Raw genomic sequence first — 23,234 nt, forward strand, 5'->3', positions numbered from 1 at the left:
TTCGGGCTTTAGCAGGGCGGCCCCATACCTCTCAATGTCAGTAGGAGCAGTTCACATCAACAGCTACCAGCTCTCTTCATGCGCAGCACCAAGTGTCTACGTTCATTCCGTGTAACTCTATCTTAAACCCGCGTAGAGCCCAAAATGTTGGCATCAACATTATTTGTGTTATGTCTAATGTCTAATGTGGTGCGAGGATCAGACTTCCCAGCAACCTTGTGTTAGGTTAATCTTAGAGTGTGCCGCTCTCAGTGTGCAGACAGTTGTACCAAGTGTACAAGGCAAAGCTGATAGCATAGGAATAACATATTATTCTCAAATAAAACACCTCACCGCTTCTAGGGTGAAAGCTACAACAACAAGTACGTGTCGTGTGCAAAACTGAAGCCGAAGGCAAAACGGCTGTTTAAACATGTAATACACTCATGCTAACTTAACGCAATATATGTAATGAAGTATCCATATGACACCCCCCCATTGGTCCGAGCACCGCCAATCATAAGGGAAAAGGCAATACTAAATCAGATACAAAATTTGAAAGCAAAATTCAATAATCTTGAGCTAAAATAAGCTAAAAATATGTATGAATGAATATGTATGAATGAATATGTATGAATGCCTACAGTGGCCTCAAATCTAAAAAATAACAAAAGTCTTGAACCAAAAGTCTTCCGCCAGGTCCAAAAATTATGAAATGTATGACCAGGTCGCATCCTTTCAAATGTTTGTAAGAGAAAAAACCAAGGCACTTATCCGATATCCAAAGTCATGTGCCACCTAGACGTTATCTCCAGCGACATCACGTGAATGAACTCTCCATCAGCTGAACATAGTCCATCCCTCCAATTCAGCGAGGGGAAAGTTATATTTCACAACAAAGCATTCCTTCCAGGCATCTCACGATTGGAAAGTATATGCAAAGAAAGTTGCAACAGCCTCCAGTATGAAATCACTGCCATCATCCGAAAATAGTTCAGCCATCCAATTTAGCAATGGGAAAGAACATACGTGCTCCTCCAGCATCGGATCCTCCTGCAACGTCAGAGGACAACTCGGTGGGTTCACCAGATCGCTGTGTGTCAGAAAGGCATTCGCCGCTGCAGAGATCTCCCATTGGCCCAGAACTCCATTTATCGCTGCCAAGGCCATAACTCTCTCGCCAGAACAGATCAGCTCGTGAGCCACAACGGGACGCATTAGCTGATCAAAATCGACGTCAGGAGCAGTCCTCAAGCATAGGCATAAATCAATGGCCCAATCGAACTCGCAGCTCAGGCAGTGAAACACAGGTTGGACACACGTGAAGTCGGTGAACCGAAATGACAATCTATAGGCCGTGCTTAATGCTGCAAGCGGCAATGTTCCATAGTAATTGAGCATCCGATTACGGCACAGGGTCAGGAGGCGTTGAACGGCGTCTTGCGCAGGATGGGCATCCATGTTTTATGAAGAAAAACACCAACAGAAAGCCTGCGGCCACAGCCAGCAAAACAGGTATTCCACCAAACAAACTCCCAAAAATAGTGTGGAAAAACGTGGGAATGATACCAAAAACTTTTTCAAACGTAGTCACGAGGCCACTGCTTACTAGTTTAAAAAAATGTGCCAGCCCAGTCGTTGAAGAAGCATTAAAAATCTGGTGTACCAGCTCGCAGAAATGAAATGGCAAATCAGTGTTTAAAAGCGCCTGCACCTCTGTGCGGGTGTTAGCTATGTGAAGGACATAAGTTTCCCGGGCCGAACTCAGGGTCACTTGTTTTTGAGACAAAAGAGCCCTTATTCTGCTTAAACCATTGAATTTCGCTTCCAAGGTTGGGATCCGTGGCCAGATGGAGACATCTGAAGAGCCATGCGTGGGTGGGTATAGGACGTTCTTGCAGCACACTACACGCTCTGATACAGTAACTATATAAGCCACACCAATTAATAAACCACAACATAATTTGTTGTTTAAAAGCAAATAACTACCATTTGTTAATAAAGTAAATGTGGGAACTACTGCTGGAACTGGCGTGCCTTTTAAAACACATGCTAAATTTGGGCGGTCCTGATTACAAGAACCGTGTAACTGAATGTGTCTGCATATTAATGAATGGTCAGGTGACTGTGTGCATTCCTCACCATTAAGATTCACTTCTTTTCCATCTTTCAGACATCTGTATGTGTATGGTAATGACCATGCCTCATGTAGGAATGCATTGCCTAGTGGCTCATATCGTCCTATAGCAATATACCGCATACAGTTAGTAAATTTATATAAAGGAAATGGTAATGTAATTAAACCATGAATAAGCCACGTGGCAGTGGTTGTTTCAGCAACAGAGAAAGGTAGGGATTCTAGCTTCTCAATATGTAACATAGAAAACGATGCATCACGCATTGAAAGCATGCGCTGTTTATCAGTAAGATTAAAAGGGGCAAAAAGTGATGAAACGTTCAATGAGGTCCAGGGAACTCGACCAGCCTTAATTGTCTGTAGAGTCCAGGCAAACTGCATTACAGAACGTAATTGATTTTGACCATGGTATAACGTGGACACTTCATCATGCACAATATCAACAACAGAAGAAACAATATTATCCAATGTGTAAATTCTGGAAGAAAGCGTGTTAATACTATTATCGACCACTGCAAGCACTTTTTCCAAATTGGCTTGATCAATAGCCCTCAGGCGTTTAGCTGCTTCGACCCTTGAAAATTTCCAAATTTCATTGTAAATAGCATAAATAAAACGTTTAGACCTACCCATAGTCGGGCCTTTTATAAAATCATTTAACTCTATGTTCTCATTCAACTGGGACAGATGCAGTTTAACTGCAGCTAAAGTGGAATGTTGTAACCAGTTCTGACACAATTTGCCTACTGAATAAGTTGTAACAGTGTGATCTGAGTCAAACCTGGGATCTGGCCTGATGCGTGTAAAACCCTCAGACAAACCCAAAAAACGACTTTGGCAAGAATCAGAGCTTCTTTGCCATAAAAGCCACCCATCCGGATCAAAACTGGAAATATTAAAAGAGGAATTCTGCAAAAGTGCTTGTACCTCACTTATGGGCAATGTAGTGAAATTACTCCAACCTGAATATTCTTCTAAATCAGGGATAGTAGGGGTATTTAATTTTTTAGATGTAGCCAATCCAAAACATGTTGTTTGGGAAATAGTCGAATTTAAAAACAACATGTGATTCGGGATGAGACATGCACGATGCAAAGCCTCAGGGCCTTGTACCTGCCAATCTTTGGTACCCCAAACCGATTTAAGGTCAATAGCATCCTTCCATAACTCATAGCCATCCACAGATAACCTTTCTAGAAAGGACTTTGAATACAACAATTTTGTGTCAGTCAGTCTAACTTTTGGCATGGATTTCTGTTTCACCTTGAAGTAAAAAGACTCAGGATTTGATTGATTAAAATCTGTAAAGTAAGAGTATTTTCCCAAAAAAGTACTTGAGCTCCCCTGTAAAGGAGCAGGGCAATGTTCCCACTGAGTGTAATTCACAGGAACCCGCCTGGAACTTGTCTTGTGCAAGAAATGATTTCCATAATGTTGGTAACAAAATAAATCACCATAATTGACAGAATCTAAATACAAATCCTCATCATCAAAGGCCGCATAATATTTCAAATCAGAGAACAATGTTTCTACTGTCTGAAGATCCCAATCATCAGAACGAATATTTTGCTTAATCACATCTCCCATGTTTACTCTAAGCACATTAGGAACATTAATAACTTCTGTGGGGCCATGTATCTGAAACCTAACCGCATCCCACACAATCCCATCAAGGACAGGCCAAGCAGTAATTTGTACTGAATGTAAGTCTCTCTTTAGTCTGTGTGCTGAATGCGAGGAGGAGTGAGGGGCCAATGTTCCATTAAGGTACCGAATTCCTGTTCTTTCTTTCACATAATGGCCATCAATCAGGCGGAAAAAATAAAACACAAAACCAATTGACATAAAAAGATAAAATGAAAATAGTATCAGCCAAACGTAGGTCCAAGGAGGGATTAAAAAATGTTTTTTAAATAACGTGGCATATTTTGCAATAGTCGATGGTTTCTTCGAAAGTTCCGAAACAGAGTCAAAAGAGAATCTGGACTGGTTAGCCAAACGAGCATTTAGATCAGACATAGATAAATCAGCAGGATCTGCATATGTCCGCTCATCAATGTTAGCAAGAGAAATAGTATTTAATAAAGGATTTGATATAGCAGGCATCTCGAGGGACACCTCCTGATCTGCACCAGATGTAATAGCCAGCACAGAGTTCCTCACCATGGAAGGACAGGATGTAGCCGGCGTCATACTATGAAGAATCGGCCACCCTGTGTATCTTGACATTGTCAATAGAAATAAATCTGTTTTCTTTACGACCTGGAAGTGGTGGTAAAATGACTGTTCTTGTGCCCTTCACTCCAAGGACTCGAACCGGCGTTCTAAATGAGGGACCAAACTCTTTCTTGTTATTGATCTTCTCTCGCACCAGTTCTCCAACTTGGGGTAGCCAGCCAACTACCGGGATCTGTAACGCATCATCCGACGTGGAGGGCAAGTGTTCCTTCGTAAGACTGTCTCTGGTCTTTTGTAGATCCTGTAAAACATTGCAATGTTCATCTACGTCAAAGGTCGCGGCCTGGGCCTGGCAGTCTGCACCATCAAGGTCAGGGACGTACATCTTGATACCAAAGAGCATTTCGTATGGGGTCCGCCCACCCAGAGACCTTCTAGGGAGATTATTAAGCGCACGCTGCACGCCATAGAGGTGGGTCAGCCAATTTCTACCAGTGCCTATAACACGTGCTGTCAAAGATTGCTTTAAGTCGCGGTTCATTCTTTCTACTACAGAATTGCCCTCAGGCCTGTAGGGGCTTGAAAACTTCACCTGTACTCCCAACGAAACCATAGCATCCTTATACGCCTTAGAGGCGAAAGCCGGACCCTGGTCCGAATGGAAAGTACCACAAGCAAAGATTCCCACAAAGACACGCAAATCCTTAATGACAGTTCGCGAATCAGCGCTTCGATGCGGCCATACCCACACAAAGCGTGTGCATGAGTCAACTGCTACTAAAATGTATTTATACGCAGTATCAGAAGAAAAAGGACCGCAGTGATCCAAATAAACACAACCAAGCGGTTTATTAGAGATGTACAACTGTGTCTGAGGCGGACGCGCAGCAGTCGAAGGCTTAATCTGCTGACAAATGTCACACATAAGGACATAATTGCGCGTCTGTTTGTACAGTCCCCGCCACCAGAACCTCTGTTGTAGCTGTGATACAGTGGCTGAGACGCCCGCATGCGCAGACGCCACACCTTCATGAGCCGCTGTAATCAGAGAAGCTCTGCGATCCGAGTTGGGAACCAGACGCTCTCCAACTTCAGGAATTTTCACATAAGGAACCTTATCGGGACTTAAGTGGTATGTGTACTTCGAAGGGAACCCCGCAGGATATTTACCTCCCTTCGCCGTGGCAGCTACTGCCGCCAAGATGTCGTCATCTATTTTGCTCTTGGACCTCGTGACCGCTGCAACTAAGTATTTTGATACCGCAGACTTCGCTGCCTCATCAGCAAGCGAATTGCCAACAGCGTGGACTCCCACGCGCTGGTGGCCGAGAGTATGAATCACAAACACGAGTGGCAGTTTCTCTTTAAGTTCCGCCACTCGGACCCAGATCATTTTATGTTTTATTGTACTACCTTTGGAATCACGAAAATCATTCTGAATCCAAAAGAACAAGTTCTCATTGTAAGACTGGACACAGTAGTAAGAATCACTTACGATTAGAGTCGTCACACTAGGATCTGCGTACTCCAATGCGAGCATAAGAGCACGGAGCTCTGCTAATTGTGCGGTGCAGTCACCAAGCGTCTGTGTGTGCACGACACTGGACTTGAACTCATCGTTCACCATTGCACCGACCACAATGGCGCAAGCGGAAACGTAGGCATGTTTAGAGCCATGCGCAACCTGCGCCGAACCATCCGTGTAAATGATACAATGGAAATCCTCCAACGGCCGCATTGCTAAAGGAGCAGGATGAACAAATTCATACTGTAAATACTCCTGCGACCGTAAAGCGGCGTCAAAAATAAACGTGACATCCTGAGATGTCAAGGATGTAGCCCACTGAATCCACCGAGGGTGCAAAGCTTTAGAATTAGGTACACTCGCTTTCGTGACCGCCTCCAATGCAGGACACGGGGTAACAACCAACATGCGCTTTCCCTGCGACAGGGCACGTTCTTTAAGAATTGCCATCTGCACAGCCGTTAAAACTTTCTCCACAGTGGAAAAACGCAGTTCAGCCGAAGTGTACAAGTGTGACTTGTAAGCAATAGGTATAGTATCCCCCTCATTAAAAGTCAGGTACGTGAAACCCACCGTCCCAGGGATAATTCTTATCACCAGGTTAGTCTGGTTATCACGGGTCTGTAAATAGTCAGAAGTGAGCAAATCAGCCTGCAAAGATTGCAGAATGGCTGAATGCTCAGGCAGCCAGCATGATTTGGAAAAAGATGGTTGTACCAAGGCATATAAAGGCTTGATACGCTGGGCATATTCCGGAATGTATGTCCTCCCGAAATTTAAAAAACCCAGTAAAGACTGTAATTTTTTCAGCGTTGTCGGAGAGCGCAACTGCGCGCACTTCTCCAGGAAGTGAGGAGCTAATCCCTTTCCCTCATGGTTAAGTTCATAACCTAGAAACAACACTGTGTACTGGTCAATGTGTGACTTTGCAAAGTTAAACTTGTAACCCATGTCTGCAAAGCTACAAATTATGCTGTTTACTCGACACAGATGCACCCAAAGCTCGTCGTCTGTGAGATAAATGTCATCCACATACGAACATGCAACTGGATCGAAACTCTCCAAAAGAGAGACTATGCGGGCGGAAAACACTCCAGGACTATTTTTATATCCCATTGGGAGTCGTTTAAACATTTTTTGTACGCCGCCGCACGTAAAACTGGTCCATTGGGAACTGAGACCATCTAATCTATGTGCATAAAAACCATTGGAAATGTCAAGCGTGGTTTTGAACCGTTTACGCTCAAGACTATTCACTAGGGCAGAGCCGTGAGTATTCTGTACCGCACAGTTACGGCAATGCGAGTTCAAATGCCGGTAATCCAAAACCAGACGATATGATCCGTCCGGTTTGTTAACAGTAAAAAGGGGATTATTCATTGGTGACACACATGTTTCAATTACACCTTGATATTCCAATTGTTCAAGGATAGCCGCGACCGAAGCTTTAGCTTCACGTCGTATGGGGTACTGGGGTTGTGGCTGAGGCTGTGACCGTAAAGGAATCTCATGGCTAGGGGACAATTTATCCCAGCCACACTGATTTCGGTACACAGCCGGCGCAAGCGCCAGAGCCCACTCTTCTGCAAAATGCAGCGCTTCCACTCTCGGTACAGTGTGCGCGAAACTGGGGAGGATTACCTCCTCCCCTCGCGGAGCTGCGAGAACAAAAGGTGGGGGCCAGTCAGCCTCCGAAAGCAAAATGTCATACGTATCTGAAAGGTTTTCCCAGAATACCCCTCTTACTTTTCGCTGCATGTCACCTTCAATTAATAGGACAATTTCAAAAAGTCTTTCAGGGGGAGCAACATGTGTATCAGCTGTTTCGATTACAACATAAGTGTCAGTCGCTGTCACCTTCAACAGTGGACGGAGGGCCTCTCTCACTATGGTAATCTCCGCCGCGCTGTCCAGCAAGGTCAGAGCCCACGTCAGATTCCGAAGCCGCGTTCTCACTATCTGGGGCATATCGATGCGCCGTTAAGGCAGCGACTTTCTTCTTGGCAAACTGCGGTCTCTTTGGCGTAGAGTCGTCCCGCTGGTCCCCTTCACTCCGCGTGCGGGGCTGGCCACGTCCTTGCTGACCACCCCTGCCCCTGCCGCCCCCTCCACCACCGGTTGACGGAGCCGATGAGTCCTGAAAGGAACGAGGAGAGCGTTGGTCAGATGCCTGATATCTGTCAGGCGATTTAATCGTAGCGCGATCGCGCAATTCATAAACTCGCTCTGACTGCGCAGGTTGTGAAGGCGCCGGACTAGAGACCGGTGTCTGTTCTTGCTGTTGCTTACCCTTATTCTGCTTTTTGGGCCAAGTTTGTTTTTTGGACTTGGGCTGTCCACCTGTTTCCGAAGACTGCCCCTGGGGCTTCTTCTTTTCTTTTTCAAGAAAAACTTTCGCACCCTTAGAATTGCGGCCAACCATTTTATAAGCCGCCACAATAATTCTTGCCAGCTGACGGGGTTTCTCGGCATCGGGTACTAACGCCAGACCATTGGCCACCTGAAAGTTCACTGCATCCCCTTTTACATTGGCAAGGATAATACCGCAAACTGTCTCAAATGAACCGTTCAGGCGCATACCCAACTCAACCGCCGACTCTGGTCCGTGATCATCCTGAACACGCTTGAGGATCTCAGACAGGTTTGAAACTGAAGGTGTGCCAAAGCACCTCGAGTAAACCGCTGCAAATGTCTTACCCCATGTTTCACAGTCAGCAAGTTCCGGGGCTATTTCCTTCGGTAAACTAAGCGTAAGAATCCGGTGTTTTTCACTCGGAGTCGTATTAGGAAACACAGCCTCTAACTGGTCGAATTTCTCGGCAAGCCAGTAAGGAAATTCATCCGTACTATCTGGCTTTCTGCCCATAACGGAATTCACCAAGACAGGACTGATTTTCAAACCAGCCTGTTCTGCTCGAAGCTGCGCACCTGCGGGGGCTGCGCCTTGAATATTACGACTAATGTAATGTACAAGCGCTCTAATCACTGCAACCGAGACCTCATGAAGACGTCTCAGGTCCGCTACGTTACACGTGGCGCGATTAGGATGAGGAGTAAATCCACCCAAGGCGGGCCAATTTGTGCCCGGAATGGACAAAGGACCTAACCTCGTAGCGTTCAAAGAATGGGGTAGGGCGCCACCAAACCAAACTCCGTGCTGCCAAGCGTCTATAGGTACTTCCAGTGCCCTGTACGGAGCATAAGCCGCCGGTACTGCCGAGGCAGTGTATGAATGGAAGACGCCCGAATTAGCGTCCACAGCCGGAAATGTTACCCAGGAATAAAATAATTCGTACGGGTACGCATGTTCCGCACTCACCACTAGAACCACAGCCAAGCCGTCCACAGGGACATTGTATGTCCGCAAGTGGTCGCGAACCGCGATGCGGCTATGCTGCGCAATTTCCACGGCCATGGTAGCAAAGGAAGTGAAAAGAGACAAAGAACAGTTTGTAGCACAACTGGGTAGTAATTCAAAGAAACCGTTTACAGAAGAATTCAAGCTTGAAAAGACCTATTTCAAAAATAGGTAGGTTTTACCGACACCACCGTTTACCGGAAACGGGTATGAAGGTGTTAAGGTTTGAATGATATACTACTCGAGTGTCATGAAATACGGCCAACCAATCCGTTGGGCGCCATGTAGCAGGGTTTCCGTTCTCCCACAGAACTGTGCATAGAGATCTAGAACCTCAGTGAGTTAGGATGATCCAAAAACTCATCTCAGTGTCAGAAATCTCTTTACCTAGCTAGCTACAGTGTCTCATGGATCATTATGGAATGATCCATGTCTTTAGACAAACCAGAACATGATCTTTAGAATACCTCAGGAGTCGTGGAACACATGAACACTCTTTCGTTAGATAATCATTTCAAACCAAAACTGAGAGTCAAAGAACACAAGTGCAAGTTTGAAATATTTATTATTCAATGCAAAGTTCTCAAACGCAGTATCTTGTATAATACCAAAATGCAGATTATAAAAATCAGAGTCAGCAGCATAGTCACTAATCCATAGTAAGCAAAAGGTGCTAGCATGTTATAATGCAATTTCTATAGAAATCTATATCACCTATATTTCGCGCACCCTATCTAGCATATTATATTATATCTAAGAAGGTCTCATTCGGGCTTTAGCAGGGCGGCCCCATACCTCTCAATGTCAGTAGGAGCAGTTCACATCAACAGCTACCAGCTCTCTTCATGCGCAGCACCAAGTGTCTACGTTCATTCCGTGTAACTCTATCTTAAACCCGCGTAGAGCCCAAAATGTTGGCATCAACATTATTTGTGTTATGTCTAATGTCTAATGTGGTGCGAGGATCAGACTTCCCAGCAACCTTGTGTTAGGTTAATCTTAGAGTGTGCCGCTCTCAGTGTGCAGACAGTTGTACCAAGTGTACAAGGCAAAGCTGATAGCATAGGAATAACATATTATTCTCAAATAAAACACCTCACCGCTTCTAGGGTGAAAGCTACAACAACAAGTACGTGTCGTGTGCAAAACTGAAGCCGAAGGCAAAACGGCTGTTTAAACATGTAATACACTCATGCTAACTTAACGCAATATATGTAATGAAGTATCCATATGACACGCCTCCCTCTAGACCCCAGCTCACTACTGTTTGCAGTCTGTCACTCAACCCTCACCTCCCTGGCACTCACCCTTCACACCTCAGGCCTGGCAGTCACGACTCACCCCTGGCACTCACTCTTCTCCCTCTCTGGCACTCAGCATTGTATTGTATTGTATTGTATTGTAATTGCATTTGTATAGCGCTTACTACCCCTGATGAGGCGACAAAGCACTTTTCGGAGAGTAGCACGCTAATCCGAGACCCATAGAGGATTAGTGTTAAATTAGTATAGTGAAACATGCAAGTAAATTTTAAGTGGTGGATATGTTAGTCAGTTATTAGGATTCGGAAGGATAGAAGAGGAAAAAATGTTTGTATTTATATAGCGCTTCTTACCCCCGATGGGGTGTTGAAGCGCTTTTTTTGGTGAGTAGCACACTACTCCAGAAACCCATAAAGGATTAGGGGTGAATTAGTATGGTGAAATATGAAAGTAATTTGAGTGGTGGATATTAGTCAGTTATTTGGAGTGAGAAGGATAGTGGAGGGATAGAAGGGAAAGAAAGGTTTGCATTCATATAGTGCCTGTTACCCCTGATGGGGTGTTGAAGCGCTTTTCTGGCGAGTAGCAGGCTACTTCGGAACCCATAAAGGATTAGTGTTGAAAATGAGTATAGTGAATTATGAAGTAGTTTGAGTGTTGGATATGTTAGACAGTTATTTGGATTGAGAAGGGTCGGGGAGGGGTAAAATAGGGAAAAAGGTTTGCATTTATATAGCGTTTGTAACCCTGATGAGGTGTGGAAACACTTTGTTGGCGAGTAACACGCTACTCTGGAACCCATAAAGGATTAGGGGTGAATTAGTATAGTGGAATATGGAATTAGAGAAGTAAGCATGTTAGTCTGTTATTTTGATTGAAAAGGATAGTGGGGGGATAGAAGAGGGAAGGATTACTTTTTTTTAGGTCATAGCAGTAGGGTGAGGCTTTTGAATGAGTAAAAAGGGTTTTTGGAAGGGAAGAGTCAGAGGGAAGAGTTTAGAAAGGTTTGTTTAGGGGGATCGGTACAGTAAAAGAGGTGCCAGATGATGCAAGGAGGGGTAGAGTAGGAGAGTCAAAAAAGGATTATTTTGGAGAACATAGTAGTGGTATGGGGTTTGGGATAAATGAGATAGTTGGTGTAGAGGATATAATGATAGATGCATAGGGTAAGAGATAGGGTAGTGCATTGAGTCAGAAAGTTGGGCTAGAAGGTATATTGAGACAAGTATAGGCTGAGAAATAGGGTAGTGCTTTGGAAATGCTAAATTAGAAGAAAGTGATATATATATAGATCCATAAGTACATTGAAAGTATATAGATGCATAAAGGAAGTAAGTATATGCAGATTAAAGATATTGATAGAGGTACAGGATGAGAAATAGGATAGTGCATTGGATATGCTTTTTCAGGAGAAAAGTAACGGACACTGAGATCCAAGTACATGGAAGTACATAGATGCACAATGGAAGCAAGTACATGTAGACCAAAGATGATTTTCTTTTTTTTACAACATAATTATTCTACATGTTTATACAAAGCAATACACAAAGATAGGTGAATATCTATAGTGAAACTAAATGCTTATATACAGAGAGACAAATACGTAGGGTGGGTATTAATGAATGGGAAAATGGGCAGCATTATTGGCACAGGTCCCTTTCACCCCTTGCTCTCACCCTTCCTCTCCCTGGCACTCACCCTTGACCCTCCTGACTCATACGTCTCACCTCCAGGGCACTCGCGCCCTTTATCCCCCTAACATGGCACTCAACCTTCACCTCCGTGGCACTAGCCCTTCACCCCCTGGCCTGGCAGCTACTGCTCACCCCTGGCACTCATACTTCCCCTTCTCTGCACTCACCCTTCCCTCCCTGGCACTCACTCTTGACCCTCCTGACTCTTATGTTTCATCTCCCTGGCACTCACTCCTCACCTCTCTGGAACTCACCCTTCACCCCCATGGCCTGACAGTCACCATTGTCCCTCCTGGCATTCACTCCTCACCTCCCTGTCACTCACCCTTGATCCTCCTGGCACTTGCCCGGTTTCCCCCAAGAACAAAAAATAACAAGCATTGGCATAGCTAATAGGTCTTTCCTTTGGGACCTTATAAGTGTTTAGCCACGCAACAGATGATGTTGTTGCACCAAGGATATTGTGCTGCATAACTAAATACTTAGAAGGTCCCAAAAGCGAGACCTATTGGCTATGCCAATGCTTGTTTGTCTTGTCTTAAGTATATAAAAATATTGGATTTTTTTTAACTGGTGTGGTGTCCTTTTGTACTGCTTACACTGTAATATTGTTAGTTATGTGCAAATGTTTTACACACTGCCTCTAACATAAGCTTGACTGCTCTTGCCAAGCTACCAAGGAGGTGAGCCGGGGTTATTTTAGGAGTGTAACTCCCTTATCCGGACTAGAGTGGTGGTTTCTGCCTGGCTTTGGCACATGCCCTAGCCTACCAAAAATCCCATCACTAACACCTTCACTTTTATAGTCTCTGTAACACATTAGCCTTTTATATTAAGCATGAAGTGTTACAATTGCCATATATATAGTCACAGTAGAACTATAATCCCTTAAAATCATCTGTATGGTGCCCAGTACCATTTTGGTAAGTTTGTGACTCACTATTATAAAAACAATGACTGTAAGCTTGGTACATTGCAGCAATATCCCACACAGGACCAAGATGGTACCCAAACAGTGCTCTAAAACCATGTATCCTGCTGTGAGTGCTCCTCTCACAGATTGATATGTAAAGTAATTTCCTTGCTGCAGTACTATGATAGCCAAACGTGAACTTCAGAGATCTTTTGAGGGCCCACTTGGAAATCTCTTCAATAGCGTTATCACTAGATTGAAGAGAAATGATAAATGATATGGGTATCTCCCTCAACGTCAAGGGCATCTTTAAAGTCAAGCATATTCCTCCCAACATCCAAGAGATGGACTCCTCACACATCAAAAGTCAGTCATTGGAGAGGTTTGCTGCTGTCGCAGCATGTTTCCTTGGACTTTGGAGCATGTGGAGACCTGAGAGGCAATGCATCAGCATGGCTGGCTTACCAGCTATGATATACTGATTGAACGAGTAAGTACGGGTGCAAGAGTGAAACATTCCTTGTGTTAGAATGGGAACTGCTCTTACGTCCAGGGCTGGTACTCCTCCAGACCAGCTTAACATGCTTTAACGCGCTAGAAGACACAGTAACACCTAGGGCCACAAGCACCTTTGCTGGCATAAACGATTCTCCAACCATTGCAGAGACCACTAATCATGCTGCCACAGGAGCTAACATTACTAGTCAAAAGAAATAATATTCACTATCAGAAGCATGTGGACAAGCCTAGAATAGATGTGCCCAAGGTTGCTTCAGAAGTGCTAGATCCACGCCAAACTCTCAGGATGAAAATGGGTATATCTCTATATAAATGAGTTACATTTTGATTAACTCGAGGCACATCTATCTTATGGGTATAGTCTGATAATGTGACACAGATTGGTTCTTCACGGACCTATGCTGGGAACCCTTGCTGCCACTAGCATTTAGTGCCACAAAAAACCAACTCAAATTCGATTATTTGCAGATCAAATTTTCTGTCGTTTTGGTGAAGGTTTAAAACTGTACAAAGTGTGGTAAGAATTGAAATATTTGGCATTACCTTCACTCTCTTCTTCTGGAAAGGCGTTGCACTAAAAACATCGTCATGATTATCCTTTGGCAGCTGTTCCAAGAATTCCCTCATTTGTTGCTTTCTCTTCAGAGTTCCCACCTTAGCAGTTATCTTTACTGGTTTTCCATGTTCATCACCTGGAACGGAAGAATTAAGTGTTAACTTTTTTAAGCTGCTTTTATATGCATTTAGGATTACGGTAGTACATAAGAGTTACATCATAAGGGAGAGAACAATGGTCAGCACTAAAGAACAAGTTACTTACCTTCAGTAACGATATATCTGTAAGAAACATTAGTTAGTGTTAGATTCCTTACCTTAGAATATCCCCAGGCGTCAGTCTGGATCCGGAAACTTTTGTGTAGCAGTACCCCTGCGCGTCGGTAGGCGTCGTCTGCAGGCGTCCCCTGCGGCTCCGCGTCCGTCGTCGGCGTCGTGCGCCGTGATGACGTCGCTGGAGTATATAGACGCCGCCTCCGCGCGCTGACGTCAGTTCTTTGCACACAGCTTTTCCGCGCCAGGAGACGCAGAGCCATGAGAGAACCAACACTGGTGCCATGTAAAACTAGGGCCCTGAAAGGGATGACCTTAACCCTAGGTATCAGTTCGCAGAACGGGGAGGATGGGTGGGTTCGGTAAGGAATCTAACACTAACTAATGTTTCTTACAGATATATCGTTACCGAAGGTAAGTAACTTGTTCATCTGAAAGAAACACGTTAGTGTTAGATTCCTTACCTTAGAATACATACCCCAGCAATACCAACCCCGGTGGTGGGTCTGCGAACCAATACAATACTACACCAGAAAATCCTGGAGGACAGAACGGCCAAAGAAGCCATCCCTCCGGACTTGACTGTCCAGGCAGTAGTGCCTCGCAAAGGTGTGCAGCGAGGCCCACGTAGCCGCTTGGCAAATGTCCTGCAAGGGGACTCCCCGGCCCAGGGCAGTAGTAGCCGCCGTGGCCCGAGTGGAATGGGCCCTCAGCCCAACAGGAGGCTCCTTCCGAGCCAAAGAGTAGCACGCTTTGATGCAGAGGACGACCCATCGAGAGATGGTTCGTTTACAAACCGCCCGTCCCTTCTTCGCACCCACGTAGCCAACAAACAGTTGGTCATCCACCCGGAACTGGCGAGTGCGATCCATGTAAAAGGAAAGCTCACGTTTTGGGTCCAGACGATGGAGCCGCTCTTCATCCTTTGAAGGATGCGGAGGCGGGAAGAAGGAAGGGAGGGTGATGGACTGCCCGATGTGAAAGGCCGAAACAACCTTGGGCAGGAAAGAAGGTCTAGTCCTCAGAACCACCTTGTCAGGATGAATGGACAGGAAAGGAGGTTGGACAGAAAGAGCCTGGAGCTCACTCACCCTCCTGGCAGAGGTGATGGCAACCAGGAAAGCCGTCTTTAAAGTCAGGAGACGGAGAGGACAAGAATGAAGGGGCTCAAAGGGAGCACACATCAGGAAAGTTAGAACCAGGTTCAAATCCCACTGAGGCATCACAAACGGAACAGGTGGAAACATGTGAGTGATGCCTTTCAAGAATCGAGTTACAATCGGGGATTTGAACAAAGAAGGCTGATCAGGAAGCCTCAAAAAGGCTGAAAGGGCAGAAAGGTAGCCCTTGATAGTGCCCAGAGCAGAGCCCTGCTGGGCAAGAGAAAGAAGAAACAGAAGAACCTCCGAAAGAGGGGCAGAAAGAGGATCCACAGCCTTTGCTGTGCACCATGCCACAAATCTGTTCCACCGACAGGCGTATACCGACTTAGTGGAGGGACGCCTGGCTGCCAGAATAACATCACAGACTTCAGGAGGCAAGTCAAATGGCCTCAACTGCCGCCGCTCAATCTCCAAGCATGGAGGTGGAGACTGGACAGGTTCGGGTGGAGGACCGTCCCCTGCTGCTGCGACAGAAGGTCCTCCTGAAGGGGCAGGCGGATCGGGGGACCGACTGACATGCTGAGTAGCTCGGGATACCAGTACCTTCGAGCCCAGTCCGGAGCCACAAGGATAACTTGGGCCCGGTCGCGCCTGATCTTCTTCAGCACTCTGGGCAGAAGTGGTATAGGCGGAAAGGCGTATAACAGACCGCAACTCCACTCGCGCCGAAAGGCGTCGCCGTGCGAGTGCCGTCTTGGAAACTCCAACGCGCATAACTGATGACATTGCGCGTTCTCTTCTGTGGCGAATAGATCTAACCAAGGCTCTCCCCATTGCAGAAAGATGCCTTGCGCCACGTCCGAGTTCAGACGCCATTCGTGATCCATCGAGCACCGACGGCTGAGTTCGTCCGCCCTGGCGTTCAGAGAACCTGCCAGGTGTTGAACCGTCAGAGTCACGCCCTGACGTTCCAGCCATTGCCAGAGGCGCAGAGCCTCCTGGCAAAGGGTCCACGACCCCACTCCGCCCTGTTTGTTGCAGTACCACATGGCGGTGGTGTTGTCGGTGAACACCTGCACTACACTCCCGTTGACAAAGGGGAGGAATGCCTTCAGTGCCAGACGAATCGCCCGCAGCTCCAACAGATTGATATGGAGCCGGGACTCCGCCGGAGACCAGATGCCTCTGATCTCTGCCTCTCCCAAGTGGCCACCCCAGCCCTGGAGGGACGCGTCCGTCACGACAACGTGCTCCGGTTGGGGAAGGGAGAGGGACTTGCCCCTGACCCAATCGCGGTCCGTAAGCCACCACTGCAGTTGTCTCGCAGTGCCCTCCGAGATCAAGACGTGGTCGGACAAGTTGCCCTGATGCTGTGCCCACTGAAACTTCAGGTCCCACTGCAGAGCCCGCATCCGCCACCGGGCGTGATGCACCAGAAGGATGCAGGAAGCCATCAGTCCCAGCAGCCGCAGCGTCAACCTGACCGAAACTCGGGATAGCGGCTGAAAGATGGGAATCAAAGCCTGAATATCCCGAACCCGCCGTTCCGGAGGATAAACCCGAAACTGCGCCGAGTCCAGAACCGCTCCGATGAAAAGGAGCTTTTGAGAGGGACACAGGTGTGATTTCGGCACATTGATGGAGAACCCCAGGTCGTGCAAGAGGTCTGCCGTCATCTGAAGGTGGTGGACGACTGTCTGGGGCGAGCCCGCCTTCAACAACCAGTCGTCTAGGTAGGGGAAGACTGAAACCCCCAACCTGCGCAGATGGGCTGCGACCACCGCCATCACCTTTGTGAACACCCGTGGGGCGCTGGTAAGGCCGAAGGGGAGCACGATAAACTGAAAGTGCTCCAGGCCTACCGTGAACCGCAGGTAACGCCGGTGGGCCGGCAGGACGGGAATGTGAAAATAGGCGTCCTGCAAGTCCAACGCTACCATCCAGTCTTGTGGGTCTAGAGCAGCCAAGACCTGAGCTAACGTCAACATCTTGAACTTCTCCTTCCGGAGGAAGCCGTTGACGTTCCTTAGATCCAAGATAGGACGTAGGCCCCCCTTGTCCTTCTTGGGCACCAGAAAGTAGTGGGAATAGCAACCACGCCCTACTTCTGGCCCAGGAACGCGCTCGATGGCCCCCTTGGCCAAGAGGGCCGTAACTTCCTCCTGCAGAAGTGTCAAGTGGTCCCCCGACACACGGTGGTTCTGCGGTGGCATGGCTGGAGGAGAGGTCTCGAAGGGGAGGGAGTAGCCCCTTCGGACGATTTGCAGCACCCACCTGTCCGAAGTGATCGTGCGCCAGTGAGCGTGGTGATGGCGAACCCTGCCACCCACTGGCGTCACATGGGGCCGAAAGCACGGACTAGGAGGATTTTGGGGTAGATGCTGCGGGGGAAGGTGTGGTCTGACCCCGCCGTTGTCCCCGACCGCCACCACGGCGGTTTCCACGGCCGCCACCGCGTTGAAAGGATTGTTGCGGCGCGTGGCTGGCAGCACGAGTGGGGGCGCCCCTTCCTTGGCCACGAAAGGGACGAAACGAACCCGTTTGCTGACGCTGGGTCGAGAGACCCAAGGACTTGGCCGTGACCCTGGAGTCCTTGAAGCGTTCCAGCGCGTGGTCCGCCTTGTCACCAAACAGGTGACAGCCATCAAACGGCATGTCCATCAAGGTATTCTGGACATCAGCCAAAAAATTGGCGGATCTCAGCCAGGCGTGGCGACGAATCGCCACCGTCGTTGACATAGCCCTGCCCAGCGAGTCGGTCGTATCAAGACCACACTGTATCGAATATTTTGCTGCATCCCGGCCCTCAGCCACAGCTTGACCGAGTTTTGCCCGCACCTCCATGGGGCATTCTGGCAGCAGTTCCGCGACCGTATCCCACACAGAGTGGGTGTAGCGGCCCAAGAGGCAAGCGGTGTTGCAAGACCGCAGGCCCAAACTAATGGACGAGAAGACCTTCTTGCCAAATTGGTCATACCTCTTGGATTCCCGGTCGGGCGGGGCCGACGGGAATGCGGACTGGGAGGTCGAGGCCTGGATCACCAGACTCTCAGGGGTGGGGTGGGTAGACAGGAACTTGGGGTCGTCCGGACAAGGACGGTGGCGCCTGGCCTGGACCACGTGCCCAACAGAACGTCTGACAAGGCTTCATTAAACGGCAGCAGTGGCTCCTGTGGGCATGACTGCGGTTTGAAGACCTCGGTGAGGATGTTAGGCCTCACGGCCGCGACGGGGAGCTCAAGGTGTAAGGCCTTGGCAGCCCTCATCAGCACCACAGAATAGGCAGCTCCCCCCACCGATGCCACGGAAGGAGGAGAGATCAAACCAGGGTTAGGAGAGTCGTCCAGACCACTGGCATCCCCCAAGTCACCTGTCCAGTCCGGGTCATACTGGCACTCGCGTGACAGAGGGTCCTCGGACCCCTCCCAACCTTCACCGAACTCTTCATCTTCTCCGTATTCGGAGTCAACGATGTAGACCGGCTCCTCGGGGTTCATGGGCCCCATCGGCGCCGGGACCGGCGTCGAGCGACGCCCGTCCGGCGCCGCGTCCGGCGTCGGTGAAGGTAAGGGGACGGCGCCGCCCGGAGCCGGCGCCGGAACCCCGCCGCCGGCCGGAGCCGGCACCGGAGAACCGGCGCCACGCGCGGGGGCGGCGTCGGGGGTAACCCCGATGGTAACGGCGCCGGGGAGGCCGGAAGACCAGCCGGCGCCGATCCCGAAGGCCCTTGCGGCGCCGGGGTCGGAGCCGTCGGCGGCGCCGGGGCCGGAGCACCCGACGGCGCCGAGGCAGGGACACCCGAACCGCCAGGGCCCCCAGACGGTAGCACTGGGCCCGAAGGCGCCGTAGGCCCCATCGGAGAAGCGAGCGCCCTCATGGCCATGAGGAACGCCTCGATCTCCTCAGGCGTCGCGCCATGCCCAGGGACCAGAGGGTATGAGGCAGGCCGCGCCGGCGACTCTCGCGGAGCCGCGGGGTTGGGGTCACCCGAGCCCCCGGCCGCATCGCGCGAGCGTCGGGGGGAGTCGGGGGTACGATGACGACGCCCCGACTTCTTGTGCTTCCTACCTGATGAGCCTGACGAGTGGTGTCGACTTCCGGAACGCTCGGCGCGGCTCCGCGACCGCTCCCTCGAACGCTCTCTCGACCTCCGGCCGGACCGGGACCGCTCCCGGTCCCGACGTGGGGCCGACACCCGGAGCTCCAGTAGCTTGCGGGACCGCTCCCGCCTAGCCTTGTTGGTGAGGGCCCGGCAGTCGACACAGAAGTCCACGTCGTGGTCGGGGCCCAGACACCGGAGACAGAGGCGGTGATGGTCTGTGACCGACATCGTGCGCTCACAGTCATCACAGTGCTTGAACCCAGGCATCCTATCAGGCACAATTAGAGAAATAACAATCGAAAAACTTGGTCAAAAGACCGGAGTACTGCTCTTCAGATCTGCGTCCACTGGCGCGGAAAAAAGAAGAACTGACGTCAGCGCGCGGAGGCGGCGTCTATATACTCCAGCGACGTCATCACGGCGCACGACGCCAACGACGGACGCGGAGCCGCAGGGGACGCCTGCAGACGACGCCTACCGACGCGCAGGGGTACTGCTACGCAAAAGTTTCCGGATCCAGACTGACGCCTGGGGATATTCTAAGGTAAGGAATCTAACACTAACGTGTTTCTTTCAGATACACTACTTCAGAAGGGCGCCACGACATATACATATATCAATGGGAAATCGACTGCTTCTCCTTACTGACAAAGGTAAATCATTGCACCACCATGAGGTAAGACAGAAAACAGCAGAATGAAAACACACTTTAAAAAAACATAAACCCCAGCGGCAGGGCAGTGTTAGTGTTATAAGAGGAGCAGCAGGTAAGCGGCTAGAATACATAGCTAGGCACAAACATGGCGGCATCTCGTAGCTTAAGACCCCCAGTGTGAGACCAAAGAACGTGGGAGTAAATGAAGACTGAACTAAAACTGTGTAAGAGCCGCAGCTCAGCCGACCGCAGCCCTGATGTATCAAAAAAAGGCATCCAATTAGCACCTAATAAGTACCAAGAAGGGCGCTACCCCCAGACCATGTTCCCTGCAAGGGCCCACGTCATGCGAAACCAAGGAATGCAGGTGGAGCGATCGATGCAGGCCTCTGACTTCCACCCTGTTTAGAGCTTTACTCTTCACCTCTGAGCCTACTTAAGGGTAACCTGACGCCATGTGATGAGGGAGGCAGCATAGCCACCTGTTTGTTAGTGATAGCCTGTTCGGCCAAAAGTAAAAAAGGGCTAGGAAATGACCAGCAACATTATGCTTTTTAGGCAGTTTAAGAGTCGTAGAACACAAACTTCCCAGCTATTCAAATTGGCTAACCCTGTCAAAGAAGTCAACCTCGGAAGCACGCGGCTCCAGCGAGACAAGATGGCCACTCCCTAGAGTTGTTCCGCGACAACAAGAAATGGCCAGTGTTGAAGGGACCTCTTCAAGACAACGGAGCGGCGGCTAGAACATGGACCCCGACGTCGGAATCATTGTGGAGCGCTGAGGCAAGTTTTTTTAGACCTGTAATCGGTCTATTTGATTGCTTTTTATTCTTTGTCCTCTGCCTCTGAGGCACCTCACACTGCGGCCGCCATTTTGCGAGTTTGACACTCGCATTTTCTTTAGATGGCACCACGTCAGAAATACCCCTTTGGTCGATGTTTTTTGGCCAATTGTGCTACTTTCACCACAGATAAGGATTATTTGTATAAAAAATGTTCAATTTACAACAGAAAACTCTTCTCTGTGCTGAATGCCTTTAATTTCTCCTCATATGTGATAGAGACTACTCAGGCAAGCATCTATGGTTATTGTCCTCACTTGAATTTACAGTGCAATTTCCAGTTCTAAAGCAGTGTTTTTAGATTCTGATCCCTGTGATCTGAGAGTTTTATTTATTTATTCTTGTGGAAATACACTGCTTAAACGTGGATTCCATGTACCCAAACAAGTCCCAATGGGCTGCTGGCTCCAATACTACAGTTGCAAAGACTCTGTAGGCAATACCAACAAACAAGTTAAAAAAAGATCCGTCCTCCCCAACTAAATCACCTCTTCCTCTGACTTAAGAGGACATTATGGATGAACTGAGAAACATTCAAACTTTTATGACGGACACCACAGAGACACTTCAAAGAATTGAACTGGTTTGAACTTAAGGCTTTCGGATGTAGAACAAATGATTAGTGACGCACAAGATGTTGTTGCCAAAGTGGACATTCTATCCAGAGAGGTTGCTCTAATGAAGAAAACGACCATGGATTTAGAAAATTGAAATAGGCGCAACAACCTATGAGTTTATGGAATTTTGGAAGGCCCCGAAGGTTCTGATATGATCTCTTTTTTGAAGATTTACATTCCTCAGGTAGTCGGTCTGCCAAAATTTACAGATCTCAAGATACAAAGGGCTCTCACAGGATAGGTCCCCACAATCCATCATCCTCAAACAAACATTGGGGAATGATTGCATATTTTCGATTATACTCTGATTTGATGGCGACTTTCAATGCTGCTAAACAACGTAAACAGATGGTCTGGTCTGGCCAAAAAATGTTCTTCAGTCAAGACGTCTCTAAGAGTACTGCCAATCGCCGAAAAGAGTTTCTAGACCTCAGACCAACGCTGCCAACCCTGATTGCCCGTTATGGTCTCATTCATCCCGGCTTTTTCAAAGTAACCTACAAGGACAGAACTTTCACTTTTGAGGACCCAGCAGAGCCAGCAGAGCTCAAGAAATGTATTCACATTCACAAAGAAGAAGCTATGGAACTTAGTAAAACCTAACTGCTGTCTCACATGTTTTCTCTATTGTTCAACAGGTTTCCTTTCCGTATCTCGTTCGATGTTGATGTCTTTATTCGCGTTGTCGCACAAGTTACTACTTGTGTAACAATATATCTGGAAGAGACATTAGTTAGTGATAGATTCCTTACCTTAGAATATCCCCAGGCGTCAGACTGGATCCGGAAAATTTTGCGTAGCAATACACCTGCGCGCCGGCAGGCGTCGTCCGCGGCTCCGCGTCCGTGTCGTTAGCGCCGGAATGACGTCGGAGTACTTAGACGCCGCCCATGCGCGTTGAGGTCAGTTCTGATACACAGCTTTTCCGCGCTAGATACGCAGAGCCATGATAGAACCAACACTGGTGCCATGAAACTAGGGCCCTGAAAGGGAATGACCTTAACCCTAGATATCGGTTCGCAGAATGGGGAGGATGGGTGGGTCGGTAAGGAATCTATCACTAACTAATGTCTCTTACAGATATATCGTTACACAAGTAGTAACTTGTGCATCTGAAAGAGACACGTTAGTGATAGATTCCTTACCTTAGAATAGATACCCCAGCAATACCAACCCCGGTGGTGGGTCTGCAAACCAATAATCACACCAGAAAGTCCTGGAGGACGGAACGGCCAAAGAAGCCAACCCTCCGGACTTGGCTGTCCAGGCAGTAATGTCTTGCGAACGTGTGCAGCGAGGCCCGCGTAGCTGCCTGACAAATGTCTTGCAAGGGCAGTGGTAGTCGCCATGGCCCTAGTGGAATGAGCCCTTAGTCCAACAGGGGGTTCCTTCTTAGCCAAGGAGTAACACGCCTGGATACACAAGATGATCCACCGCGAGATGGTCCGCTTGTGCACCGCCTTTTCCTTCTTAGCGTCCACGTAACCAACAAATAGTTGGTCATCCACCCGGAACTGGCGTG

General features: G+C 48.4%; 1 protein-coding gene across 4 annotated transcripts in view; it reads right to left on the reverse strand.

The window, feature by feature from the left end:
* MIS18BP1 (MIS18 binding protein 1) overlaps positions 1 to 23,234 on the reverse strand; it is a 679,433-nt gene that overhangs the window by 247,083 nt on the left and 409,116 nt on the right. For all 4 annotated transcript variants that reach the window (XM_086937270.1, XM_086937268.1, XM_086937269.1 and 1 more), the window contains one exon: positions 14,109 to 14,257. In XM_086937270.1, the coding sequence (XP_086793396.1) occupies positions 14,109 to 14,257 (149 nt within the window). The remainder of the gene's footprint in view (positions 1 to 14,108; positions 14,258 to 23,234) is intronic.

Source organism: Lissotriton vulgaris, chromosome 9 (assembly GCF_964263255.1).
Source record: "Lissotriton vulgaris chromosome 9, aLisVul1.2, whole genome shotgun sequence".
Classification (NCBI taxonomy): domain Eukaryota; kingdom Metazoa; phylum Chordata; class Amphibia; order Caudata; family Salamandridae; genus Lissotriton; species Lissotriton vulgaris.